Raw genomic sequence first — 14,862 nt, 5'->3', positions numbered from 1 at the left:
GGTTTAAGTGGTTAAACGTGGTACGGTAAGTTCCCAGTTTGAAGCTGAATTTATTTACTTTTGCTACAAATGTGGGCAATGGAGTGGAGGATCGTTGCTATTCATCACACACACACACACACACACACACACACACACACACACACACACACACACACACACACACACACACACACACACACACACACACACACACACACACACACACACACACACACACACACACACACACACACACACACACACACACACACACACACGACTGGCCACTTAAAACCATTCCTCCTTGTTTGACAAGACACTCTCAAGGCTACATGCCTCAGCACAGGCTTAAAGCCTGATTTATACTCAGTGGTACGACAGTGTCCCGCAACTTACGACAGAGTTAGCTACAGCTTCAGCACGACGGCGGCTTCGTCTCAGCATTTTAAAGCTGCGTTCCGTAACGTATTATTATTATTAACTCCCTGAGATTGAACCAGGGTCGCCCAACAGCAACAATATGGTATCAAATGAGGGTCTGTGGTCTATCGCAGGGGTTCCCAACCTTTGGGCCGGGACCCACTGGTGGGCCAAGTGGATATTGTAAGTGGGGCCCCCAAATAAGTGTCAAAACACTACGATTGTATTAACACTATAACAATAACGGGGGGAATTTTTTTTTGGAAAGAAAAAGGCAATGTTTTTAAATTTTATTTAAAGCCTTGAAGAAAATAAGTTTTCATTGTGATACAGATAAATAAATGTCTTTTTTATGTATGATTGTTTGTTTGGGCTACAGCGTTTAGTTTTTTGTATAGGGTAATTAGTTATTGTTCAATCACTGGCAAAATATTTCTATTTATTTCCCACCCATGATGCCCACAACACAACCTGTTAACACTGCTCTGAACCTTCGCCAGGAATACAACATCCTTTACAGTTATTGATCGCTTGCGAGGGATATTAACTAAATAATGATATTTTTTGTTTATGGTAATCTTACATTTCATATCACACCATATGAACTCCTGTAACACATTTGTTTCCTCTCTTTTTTTTCTTATTTTGTTTGTTTAAGGTACTCTGTGTTTATTTTCTTTCTTTCCTTCTTTCTTATGTTACTCTTGTCATTGCCAGTTCCCTATAGTCCTGTGTTTAAAATCCTGTGGACAATACACATTAATGACAACAGCATCACATAGTAGAGTATCATGTTCTATATTCTTTAACTTTAATCTGTGATGTTGTTTCTGATGTCATGGCTGCCAGTTCCCACCAGATGTTATATGGGAGGCAAGACAGCTGCAGACCATACTGAATAACTGCTAGCTTGCTTAATGTCTTCAGTGTAGGACTGAAGTCTAAGATCTGTAAGATGGGCTGTGCATGCTCTCTGTATCCTCCAATGAGGACGATTCGATCACTCGCCACGGAACACCACATGCCAGAACACCAATCCTGGCCTGGCTCAACCTTCTTCCAAGAGAAGGTCTTCGAATTGAACTTCCACAGATCGCCGTACTGAAAGTATGGAGCACTGAAGACGTAACCACCAAATATGTACAGCTCTCCTTTGTAGGCAAAGGCTGAATGTCTCGTACGTCCCTCTGGAAGAGGCAGAACAGAAGGTGTGTTCAGCCAGCAGTTGGTCTCCGTGTCAAATACACTGATATTGTTGTAGAAGTCCCAATTGGACCCTAGACCCCCAAATACAAACATATTTGTTCCAATGATGGTGGCAGAGTGACCATGTGAAGCGGGTGGTGGAGTGCCTCTGGTGTTAATTAAAGACCAGACCATTGTGGCGGTGTCCAACTTGTAGATGTCATTAATATAAAAATAAGACGCTGGTACTTTTTTCTCCAAAAACTAGAACAATCTGTTTTCATTGTGATACCGATAAATAGGAACTCATATTAAACATTTCAGGTATAGGAAATGTCATTTTAAGAGATTTTTTTTTGCGCCAGTGCAAATCGGCATTGTTATACTGTACACACATGCCAATGGTATGTGTTGTGAGTGACATCAGACAAGAGCCGTAGCCTATATAATGTGACATTGCCACAGAGATACTTGAGATAAAGTATTTAGATACACACACCGAGATCTAAAAGAGACAGACAAATTCAGGGAGGAGACAGAGACCCACAGAAAAGACAGAGGAAAAGAAGAGAGAGAGAGAATGTTGCACTGGGCGGTGTCCCTGAAAAGAGAACTGGTACATCCGAAAACAGGAAAGATTTACTGTCCTGCAGTGCCAGTGGGGGACATGGTGTACCACTTTGGAGGGTTCCATCACGGGACGACCCACAACATGGATCAGATTGATGTGCACGTCTTCAACACAGTCACTATGGTCTGGATGAAGTTGCCTCCAGTGACAACTGGGAGAAGGAAGCGTCCACTTGAGGTCCCCTCTGTGCGTTGGGGCCACACAGCTGTGCTGATAGGAGATACAATCTACATCTGGGGGGGGGTCGTGAATTGTAAGATAGTGGAGGACGATGACAAAAGCTTTTCCGTCATTGGGGAATACCAGGACAACCTTCTTTATGCATTTGATGTTGACAATCACAGATGGTTCAAACCCAAGATTTCCGGGACTGTTCCGAAGGGGGAGGAGAGGCCACTCAGCCTGTGTCTCTGGGAAGGTCATGTATATACATGGAGGATGGATCAGGACTAGATACACTAATGACATCTACAGGTTGGACACCACCACGATGCTCTGGTCTTTAATTAACACCAGAGGCACTCTACCACCTGCTTCATATCGTCACTCTGCCACCATCATTGGGACAAAGATGTTTGTATTTGGGGGCTCTGGGGACACAGATTACTTCAACAGCGTCAGAGTGTTTGACACAGAGACCAACTGCTGGCTGAGCACGCCTTCTGCACAGCTTCTCCCAGAAGGACGCGGACGTCCTGTAGCCTTTGCCCACAATGGAGAGCTGTACATATTTGGCGGCTACAACCTTGATCTGAGACAGCACTTCAATGATCTGTGGAAATTCAATGCAAATACCTTCACCTGGAAAAAGGTTGAGCCCAAGGGAGAAGGACCGGATTGGCATTGTGCTATGTTCTGTTCCAAGGTGGGAGATAAAATCATCATCTTTGGATACACGACCCATACACAACTCCTATGTCGTTATTCACAGATCTTACACTTAAGTCCTCGTCTGAAGACATTATGCAAGCTGGCAGTTATTCAGTACGGTCTGGAGCAGTCAGGACTCCCACATAACATCAGGTGGGAACTGGCAGCCATGACAACAACAAAAGAAAAAAGAAAAGGAAGAGAAAAAATAACTAGCCTAATAGAACAAACAAACAAATTAATGAATTGGTTTGTCAAATTAACCCTTGCATTGTGTTAGAAACCTGCATCCACTTGTGGTGTTAGCGGGTCAAATTTGACCCGTGATTTAACTCCCAAAAAAAAAAATTCATTTATTTTTTTCTCCCACCTCATAGCTGACTTGTAATGCATTCATATGTAAACACTTTTTAAAATATTATGTTGGGTTAGGGTTAGGGTTTCATCTTTCAATATATGTCGTTTTCAATTGTAAAAAGGTTAAAATTCACTCATTACATTTCCTATAATGAAGACAATGGATAATGATGTTATCTAGCTATAATAGAATAATTAAGAATAGTAATTAGAACACACTTCCAAAAAAATACCCGCTAACACCTGTGGTGTTAGCGGGTCAAAATTGACCTGTATACCATAGAACAGTGGTTTTCAACCTTTTTCGCATCAAGGACCCCCAAATTTACACATATTAGCCCACGGACCCCCATTTGAGAAGATATACCAGGGACTCAACCATTTTGATTTCTTGGGGATCCCAATCTACACTGTACCATCATCATTAGTGTTCATTTAACTCTGAGAGGGTCCATTTGGCTCCATGTGTAGACACTCTCAGAGTTACAGACACATAAGGGCCAATTTGGTTCCTAACTATTAATTTGGCTGGGGACCCCCTGGAACCCCCTCAAGGACCACTGGTGGTCCCCGGACCACTGGTTGAGAACCACTGCCATAGAAGGTAAAAAGTCATTAATTTTTCATAAACTCAAACTTTTTTAATCCTGATAGCAAATGCTAATTGAGGATAAGTTTCTCTCACTTTCAAACATGTAAACTTTGAATATTGACAATTTGGGGGGAATTGAGCCACACTTCTCTGCCGGGACAAATTTGACCCGCTAACACCACAAGTGTCACTTTTTTTTTTAAGACCATCAGAATTAACAAAAATGGTGGTAATTAATTTTGCTGCGTTAAAATAGCTGTCTCTGAGGATATCATGAAGTCTTGTTCCAATAAAGAAATGTAAAGGGTACTTTTTACTTATTTAAACTTGAAAATGGGTCAAAAATGACCCTAACATAATGGAAGGGTTAAACTTTTATTACATTTGATTACTTAGTCTGTCTCTTCAGACATGCTCTACACATTCTCCACAGACGTTTACCAGTGCACAAGGACTTTCCAGAACCACCGATTCCCCCGATATGCCCATATGGCATGGCCATTATGGCCATATACTGATAACAAAAGGGATCTCCATACATGGGCTTACAAGGGACATGGACAGACAGATATAGAGATCTCCATATATGGGCATAAAAGGTGCACAGGCAGACAGACAGATACAGAGATCTCCATATACAGTATGGGCACGAAAGGGACACAGACAGACAGACGTTTACAACGGGTGCTATGACAACGGCTATTATGACAACGGGTATAACGGGTATTGCATAACAGGTGGGGCAAGCATTCCCTATTTGCATCGTTCCTGAGTAGTACAATTTGGGGGTCCTTGACACAAAAAGGTTTGAGAACCACTAAACTAGGGGGATCGCAATGGGCTCTATGCACAGCAGCCATATTATCACTTCCTTCACAGGTGTTACCAATGATACTAATGAAGGCTCTGTTCCATTTAGTGTACCACAATTTTCAATTTCCAGAACTCTGAGAGTGTCACCCGTAAGGGGCCATTTGGAAACCCCATAACTCACTCAGTGCCAAACATATTTCTGGCTTTATCATCCCTGTGCCAAGGCCAAAAATACATTGTAAAAAAAAAAAGTGCTTAGGAAGCGAGATACAGCCTTTTTCAGTAAGATGTTAAACAAGAAGTGAATGGAGCAGCAAATCTTCAAATCATGATATCTTGGTTTTTTTTTCTTAATGACGTCGGCGACGTCATTGGCACTCTGACTCTGGGCTTATAAAAACGTGACGTCGGTGACGGCAATGGCACTGAATGAGTTAAGGAATCCAGTCTTGCTCTTTCCTCCATAGATAAACACGATCTTCCCCAAGACACAGGCTGAGTGGCCGGCCCTCGTTGCTGGAACAAACCCAGAAATCTCCGGCATAAACCATCTGTGGTTGTCGACGTCAAATGCATAAAGAAGAAGCGTTGTCCAAGTACTCCCCTCTGAGGGTAGCCCAGTTGAGCCAGGGGGCTAATATGTTTCTTTTGTTTCTGTTACAGTTCACTGCACCCCCCCAGACGTAGACGATAGAGTCTATCAGCACAGCTGTGTGGCCAAAGCGCGCAGAGGGAACAGGACGTCTTCCTCTAGTTGTCTCTGGGGGCACCTTCATCCGGCGTAAAGTCACTGCGTTGAAGACGCTCACATCCATCTGATCCACGCCGTAGCGTTCAAGGTTCCTTGCAAAGTAGTACACCTTGTCACCTACTGGTACAGCAGCACAAGCAAGCAAGTGTGACTCTGGATTCCTTTTTGGACGCACCAGATCTCGATTTCTTCTCATGGTCTGTAACTCTTGAGAGTGTACAAATAGAACCAAATGGACCCTTAGAGGTCTGTAACTCTACTGTACACACTCAGCGTTATAAGGATCTGTGGCCTAATGCAGGGGTCTTCAACAGGGGGTCCGGGACCCCCAGGGGGTCCTCAGGGTTACTACAGGGGGTCCGCCAAATCTTTGTGTGATACGATATTTATTTTTACATTAACCACTTGAACCCTAGTATCCCTATTCTGAGGAGAACTTTAGCCAAAAATAGCAGATCTACAAGCTCACAACGCCGTTGTGAGCTTGTAGATCAGCATTTTTTGGCAAAGAGGTATAGGTGTAGAGGGATAAAAGAGCAAGTAAAAAAGAAAAAAAGTTTAATCTGAAACACAATTTTATACAATATAGAGGGGGTCCCTGCTTCATCTCTCTCTCAGCTAGGGGGTCTTTGGCCTGAAAAACGTTGCAGACCCCTGGCCTTAATGCATACCACATTTTTATTTCCTGGAAATTAAAAAAGTTTGAGAATCACTGATGTATCCCTAGGTTGGATGAAATGACATTTTATTCACAAACACAAAAGTTATGATTTGCAGCTGTAATAACAAGCTCCAGGTCCATTGTGGTCCATGGATGTTCATCACTAAAGCATCAACAAAACAACAACAAGTTAACCTCTGGGCAATAAAACCTCAGAGCGATATGACAACAGCCTCAGACACTCAGACACTCAGACACACACACACACACACCCTGGGATATTATTATTGGATCCATGGTTTTTATTGTCCTGCTGTCGAGTTCGATATACGTCCATCTGACACGGCCCGGGGCATAAATGTGAGTCAAGTGTTTTAGAAAGAAAACAGCAAAGCAAAGCAAGTGCAAGACAAGAAACACCATTGTCCTGCTCTGGGAGTCTCTCTGTGTGTGTGTGTGTGCGTGTGTATGTGTGTGTGTGTGTGTGTCCTGGGCATGATGTTAAACTGCTCCGTTGTAACTACCATCGTCAATGTAGTAGGTGCAGAGTGGATGCATTTGCAACTTCTGTGGACTATGTGTAGCTTACATACAAGAAGGCACAATTCACCGGTGGAATCTACCAACAGCCGACGCTACGGTATTGATTTCGTCGACTAAAACTATGACGAAAATTTTTCGTCGACTACCTTTTTTCACTGACGAAAACTAAATAAAAACTAAATAAAAACTAAATAATAACTAAGCTACGATGACTAAAACTAAGACTAAACATATTGACAATTTCGTCAGCAAATAAAAACTAGACTAAAATGTTAGTGAGGGATCTAGTGGAGAAGAGATCCAGTAGAACTAAAAGACAACTTATTTTATGCTTGTTTGCGCTCGGTTGTTGCACTCTGAAAATAGCTGATCTACAAGCTCACAACGCGTCGCGCTGCGACGCGTTGTGAGCTTGTAGATCGGCTATTTCAGCATGCAACCAAGTGTAAACTCAGGCATTACGACGCCATCAAGGCACCGCCAAAATACATTTTAGTCGACTAAATCAACTGTAGTCGACTAAAATCTTATGATGTTTAGTCGACTAAAATCTTATGATATTTAGTCGACTATAGCTAGACTAAAACTAAAACATTGCAGATGACTAAAATATGACTAAAACAAAATGACATTTTGGGGGGAGAGCGTTTCACTGTTTCAGCCCAGCCCTGCACATGAACTCTGCAGCCGCACTGAGGCCCCTGCTGGAAAGCATCCCAGCCCAAACATTAACGTAACTAATAATTGGGCCACGCGACCCTGAAATGACCGTAATAATCCTAAAACGGGAACGAAAATATTTGATTTTTTTTGGGTGGCCCAGCGGCCCACTGGCCAGCGGCCCACCGGGCATTTGCCCGGTACGCCAAATGGCCAGTCCACCCCTGCCGGGAAGAGAGGCAGTAGACCCGGCGGCCTTCCAGCGGTATGTCTGTCGGAATAGCAATACTGTAGGTGGACTTCCAGGCCCATGAGAACAACTACAGCTAGAGCGCTTTAACACCAAGCAGCAAGACAAAAACCTTTGTTTCCTCTGGTGATCCAGCCTAGGACGTATCCAAGGACTGGTTGTTGGAGGGTTTTGACAACTTGGGATTCCCAAAGACGAGGCAGAAAGGATGGCAAGGTTTTGTGCTGTCTCTGCTGAGTGACATGCAATGTATCATGAGGACATATATCCATGAGTTTGTGAACGTAACCTTTACTGCATCCTAAAATATTTGTGTCCCTAAAACGCCCGGGATTCTAACCCGGGTCTCCCGCGTGTCGAAAGCCAACATCTTAACCACTAGCCTAAAGCGGAATTCCCCCTCGGCCAGGGGGAGATAGGCTTTCGGGTCATCAGAGAGGCAGAGGCCACTGAGCCACTACTACTGCTACACGATGCGTGAGTAAACCTGTAAAACTGTGTAAAACGTCTTACTGTACCCAAAGGAGGCGGACTTCCACTTGCGGCAGGGAAAGCCTCTCCTGCAGGCTGCGGCAGACACCAGGCTCCCAGGGTTCTCCGGTAGGACTTCGATGGGCAGAGATGCATGTCTCCTGGAACACCAAGAAGCACAATCACAGTCACAGGTTTACAGGTGTAAAGTAAAGTGGGTGAAATTCTTTTTTTTCTCCATGCATGTTCCATGGTTTTGTAAGAGTGTCCCTGTGAGAAGAGAGAGGATAGAGGTAGAGTAATAGCAGATGGGGAAAGAGATAGAAACAAGTTAAATGAAACAAATAAAGATATGGATAATGTATTTGATGGCAGGTACTACGGATGAAAATTATCGATTAATTCATGAATTGATAGTTGATAACCTTATCAATCGATTAATCGATGAATTGATAAGCGGCGTTTTTTAGGACCAAAAGGTACATTTGTGTCCGAAACCGGAAATGAGTGCAGAAACATAATTGCCTTGATGTATTTAACATTAACGAGCATCAACAAGCATCAGCTGGACGCCGACACACACACCTCCCCTCTGCAGGGCTCTATGGAGTCTCATTTCTCTCCAAAAGCCCTTGAATATGATGGAATATGATTAAGGATTACTGTGATTATGGTAAGCTCACATTTGATATCACACACACACACACCATACCTGTAACTTTCACTAGCCCCCAAAAAGATTTTCTTCAATTAATTGAAAATCGATACATTTTAACGATTCAATTCTTAAAGGCAATTAATCAATTATAGAATTGTTAACATCCCTAGCAGGTACCTGTATACATTAGGTTTAGAACGGCTATTTTTGAATAGCCAACGCTAAAATCTAAAATGACATGCTTTCCCGGTTTTAATGAGTTAACTGAGAGTATTGAAATGGAACCAAATGGACCCATAAGCGTCCATTGGGACCCATCGCGGTCAAAATAGCAGCTCACAACAAATCGCATCGCGACATACTGTGAGCTGGTATATCAGCTATTTTCTCTATTCATCATTAAGGCAAAATATATCGGTGGAAACCTGAGTGGTTTCTTGTATTTTCTTCAGTTGCAGTTTTTTCTTGGATTAGTAACTGTAATATAATTACTGATTTGGCTATGATAATACCTTACACTACTCGTTACTGGGGAAAGTCATAATATTACAGTAATATATTACTTAGTAATGAGTTACTGCCCAACAGTAATTTTTTATGGGAATAGGGTGAAGGGATCAGTTCCACTCTTCATTAAACTCTTTCATGACGGGGACCTTGTCATGTTTAATTCATATTTTATACCAGAGGCCTACTGTAAATTACTGTACTTTATTATTCTTCTGAGTCATACCAAAGCCTTATTTTCAAAGGCCAATCTATGGGATTTAAACTCATTACATTCACTTTTCAGTGTGCCAGCTGAAGAATGCCAAATCACATCATACGTACAGTCACCCATGGACCCCAAATATTTCATAGCCTCCCCGTTGTGATGTATTCTTTAACGAGACGAGCGTATCAAAGGTTTGGTGTGTAATACGGTATGCTGTTTAATTTATAAGTGATTGAACACTTTTTATTACTTCTCCCCCAAAAGGACCGCAGCGGAGGCCTTATTATTCATACAATTCCCACACTTCCAACATTATAACACTGCGCCACAACAATACACACTGCAACCACATACGTTAATAATTTACATGATGTAGCAAAGCTCATCACATGCATGCAGGCTACTGATATATTTAAAGGGCAAGACCACTTTGGTAGAGGTTTGGGTTGTTGCCATGATGTAACTCCAAAGGTGGACAATATATCAAAAATAATTGCTCCATTGATTAGAAATTGATAATTAAAAATATGCTCCTCATTGACTTACGTTGTACGCTGAAACAGTAAACAAAGTGGATTCAAACAATATAGTTCATCACCAAACCGAGTACTGTTTTTTTTATAACAAATGTTAACTTCCCGTACAATATAAGTCAATGAAGAGCATATTTTGAATAATGAATTTCTAATCACTGGAGCAATTATTTTTTATTTCTCGTCCACCTTTGGAGTTACATCATGGCAAGATAACTACTACCTAGTACCTACCTATGTTTTCAGGGACTACAGATGAAAATGAGCTTCTGGCTAACTGGCTCATTTGCATGGGTGTGAAAACCGACATGTTGATTAATGTGCACTGTCCCTGGCAAATAAATACGTTTGGGATGGACGCTTTTTTTGTTCATAGCAACAAAGCCACTGGATAACAGTTAAATTGTTAATACAAATGGTGCATTAACATAGCACCTTTATCCACAGTCATTTACAATGCACGCTTTGCGTTCACACATTCACCCACACATTCACACTTACACTCACACCCACAGCAGACCAAACTGTTCATCTGGTCTTTTTTTTTGTGCATTTTTCTTTTAGTCAAAATATATACAAACCCTTTGCCCTGCTGTTGCTAGTTACCCAAATGGTTACTAATGCTAAATATGCAAATAGACTGTTTGGTCCACACACCTTAATAGACTGTATGGTCCACACACTTTAAATGACAAACTGTGAACTTTAGTATGTACTATGTAGTGTAAGTACATACACTGCAGCACTTTATTTAGAGTAGGTTACATGCATTGACTGCACATTTACAGGTTAAAAATAGGTTAAATGCATTGACTGCACATTTCTTAGACTCTAGTTTTTATGTAGAGTATATCTCTTTGATGTATTGTTGTGTTTTTTGTTTGTTATGTTGTTTTTTTTGTGAAGAGGACCACAATGGAAATAAGCCCTCGGGCTTTATAGTGTGTTCATCCTCAGTGATGCTATGACTTATATTATATGTCGGGAAAGTGCTATTGTGCTCTTTTTATGTGAACCAGGAACCAGGAACCAACCGTCTGATTCCCAAGTGGCCGCTCTAACCTCCTGAGCCACTGCTGCACCAGTTGGAGGTATAATGCCAAGAGTCAGCATGGAAACTGTGTTCTGTAAATCCTGTGTCTCATTGTAGCTAAAAACTTTCAAATTGTTTAGATTTTTTTATTTTCGCCTATAATGATACGCCCAAAAATGTGATGCCAGAGTTAAAGTGGTTATACATATACATGAACAGTGCATTACTTACTTACAAAATCCTGTGTTTGCAAAAAAAAAGTTACATAGAGCCGCTTTAAATAAGTATAAATTAAAGCACAGGGTGAACAAAGGTATCACTGACACTAAAGATCTACTGTAATAATACACAACAACTCTTTATGCTGTATAGAGAGTTTTACTTGAGTAAAAGTACAAAAGTATTGGTATCAAAATGTACTTAAGTACCTAAAGTAAAAGTAGCTCACAATGCGTTGCGATGCGAGGCATTGTCAGCTTGTAGATCGGCTATTTTCAAATACACGTAATATATATGGACCTTAAGTGGTTTAGTAATAAAAATCTAAAACAAAAAAGTAACTAATAACTAAAGTTTTCAAATAATTGTAGTGGAGTAAAAGTACAATATTTGCCTCTGAGATGTAATGGAGCAGAAAAATACTGAAAAGTGGAAATACTCCAGTAAAATACCTCAAAATTGTACTTGAGTAAATGTACTTAGTTACTTTACACCACTGCATACTGTATGAATGTACAGTAGCTACATACTGTACAGTACAGTAAGCACACTTCCATTGCAAGTTGAAGAGGAGACTAGATCGTTTTCTTTGCTCCGCGTTTTTTGGGCCCAGCAGCGGGCAGGCATAGCAGGCAGACAATGACATTTATCAACGTTAAAGTCTCAGGTCACCTCCCTGAGGGACTCCTCAGCTCTCTGTGCTGCTCTCTATAGCTCAGTGTAAAACGCTCCTCAGAGGATCAGCAAAGCTCCCTGGGAAGCGCTCGTAAATCTCAGCCTGTCATCTTGTGAAAGAACACCTTCTTCAAAGTGAACAGGAGAAGGAAAAGGGAGGGATATACATTTCAAGGAAAGCAAAAGGCGAGGAGTGACATAAAGTATGTATCTACTGTATACGGGTACAGTAAACTTGATTAATTGAATGCACAAGACCACAATGGAAACGAGCCCTCTGGGCTTTTTTTGTTATCCTTTTAGCATTATTGTATAACTGTATACATCTGTTAAAAAAGTATTCAATCAATTAAAAAAAACTGTAGGTTCACTCCGTACAGTGTACGTGTGTTATAATAGAATCATTTGTAACCTGGTGTCTGTATTTTGGGCATGTCACTATAGGTGAAAGTGTGAAGAAATAAGAAATAATTAGCTATTTGTGAAAATAGCCTATCTACAAGCTGACAATGTTGTGAGCTTGTAGATCGGCTATTTTAGCTATTTTTTGCACGACACCGTCATACGAAGTATATAAAATTTGCATGCTCATAGAATTAATGAGAACATCTAATCATGTGGGATACCGTTTGGAACATGTCCTTAATTGTTGTTTTGTGTTTTGTGGGTTGTGTGTGTGTGTGTGTGTTTAGCCTCTACTCCCTCCTGTTGTGACTGACTGACAGTGTGACTGAGTTCTTGTTGTCCTAGTCTAGTCTTCTTAATCTTGTCCTATATGTTCTTCTCGTTCTTTCCTCTTTCTTCGGACTGTGCCCCGGGCCAGTGTAATAACTTGATGGGGGGGGGGCGAACTACAAATAGACTACAAATTCAATCCATCCTGGAAACCTTAACCACATTAACCCTGGCGTCACTATTTTGAGCATGTCATAAGGCATAAGGTTTCAAATTCAAAAGCATCAAAAGTAGCAGATCTGCAAGCTCGAAACGCGGCGCGAAGCCTGTCTCTGTGTCTCTGTCTCTGTGTCTCTCTTCGTCTCTGTCTCTCTGTCGCTCTCTCTCTCTCTATCTTTCTGTCTCTCTGTGACTACTGAGGTTTTACAGGGATCATTGTATCTCCATCATCTCTCTCCTCAGCACAGTGTCATCAAACGCATCATCATTGTCTGATGAAACATTTGGTTCTACCACATCAAGGCACAACGCCAAATAACTCGTACTCCATTCATTCATAACTTGTCGATGTTTCGGTGCAATTGAAGAATGCTCCGACCTGAATTATTATTTTTTACATTATAAATTGCATTAACATTTGACCACTAGCCAGGGTTTCCAGGATGGATTCAATTAAGGACATATTTCCTAGCGGTATATTCCTCGTGATTAGATTTTCTCCTCAATTCGTTTTGAAAGAGCATTATGTTTAAATGTAAGATCCCCTCATACTTTACCATAACCGGCTCTTATATCTTAACCCCAAACTATGGCGAGAGGCCCTTATTAATAGCAATGGCTAATGGGATCATGGCTGGTGCCATTTGCTGCTGTTTCGACATAATGAATAATTAATTTACAAAATGCTAATGTCTCTCTCTCTGCTGCTGCTGCGCTGCTGCCCGAGCTGGGAGCTGTGAACCATGAATTAGTGTGAATTCTCTTCCAGTCTTCCATTAGTTAGTCTGACGGTGTAGCAGCGTCTAACAGCAAGAGAACACACTGTTTCTCACTTCATAAACATGCAGTGGAGGAAGGAAAAACGTTGTTTTTTTTGCATTAAAACAACGTAGAAATACTTCTATAATAAAAGTACAAACGTATCGCCATCAAAAATATACACCAAAAGTAAAAGTGCTCATTAATGTCCCATTTGACAAGTGTTTTTCAGAGGTTTTCAAAGTTTGTCAATATCTTTAAAAAATAGCAGATCCCACAAGCTCAGAATTTTCTACATGTCATGGGCAGTGGTGGAAAAAGTACTACATTTTTTTTACAAGTAAACGTCCGGAATAAAACAATATTTGCGTAAAAGTACAAAAGTATTGGTATCAAAACGTACTTAAAGTACCAAAAGTAGAAAGTACTCATTATGCAGAATATCCCATTTCACAAGTTTTCAAATGTATGAAATGTAAAAAAAAAACATTTGAAAATCTACAAGCTCACAATGCGTCACATTGTGAGCTTGTGGATCTGCTATTTTCAAATGGCCGAAATGTACATAGGGCTGAAGTGGTTAATGTGTGTTTTCTATTAATAATCAAAATCTACAAAGTAACTAGTAACTAAAGTTTTCGAATAATTGTAGTGAAGTAAAAGTACAATATTTGCCTCCGAGAGGTAGTGGAGTAGAAGTAAAAGTATTGAAAATTACAAATACTCCAGTAAAGTTGAGTGCCAGGGTCTTTTTAAAACAGGGTACAGTCGGTGCCTGGATTTTTAACAATTTTTTAACCTTTTTCAAGTAGTCACAAAATATTTTCAGTGATCACCGTCCTCAAGGTGATCCCCTCATTACACACATAGAGGTCTCGTACAATCGGGGGGAAACATTTTAAAACATTAGGTAATCCGTTCCATAGTTGCAGCCAGTTGAAAATAGTCGAAAATAGTCAAAAATACATATTTTAGAAAAAAAGTACACAGGAGCCGAGATACAGGCTTTTGAAGTCATAAGTTAACCAGGAAGTGGATTGGAGTCTAAATCTTCGAAAAATGATATCTCCTGGTGCTGAGAAGGAAAAAAAAAAAAAAAAAAAAAAAAAAACGGTCATAACCGTTTTTGGCACACAACGCATGGCTTCTCAAAAACGGTCCGGACCGTTTTTGGCACTCAATGTGTTAAA

At 40.8% G+C, this 14,862-nt stretch overlaps 1 protein-coding gene across 3 annotated transcripts in view; it reads right to left on the bottom strand.

Annotated features, from left to right (window-relative positions):
- LOC308096135 (IQ motif and SEC7 domain-containing protein 1-like) overlaps positions 1 to 14,862 on the bottom strand; it is a 276,690-nt gene that overhangs the window by 172,705 nt on the left and 89,123 nt on the right. For all 3 annotated transcript variants that reach the window (XM_080443434.1, XM_080443432.1, XM_080443433.1), the window contains exon 3: positions 8,234 to 8,347. In XM_080443434.1, the coding sequence (XP_080299560.1) occupies positions 8,234 to 8,347 (114 nt within the window). The remainder of the gene's footprint in view (positions 1 to 8,233; positions 8,348 to 14,862) is intronic.

This window comes from Gymnoscopelus braueri, assembly GCF_963280865.1.
Source record: "Gymnoscopelus braueri genome assembly, chromosome: 12".
In the NCBI taxonomy this organism is placed as follows: Eukaryota; Metazoa; Chordata; class Actinopteri; order Myctophiformes; family Myctophidae; genus Gymnoscopelus; species Gymnoscopelus braueri.
This window is presented reverse-complemented; position numbering and strand designations above follow the sequence as displayed.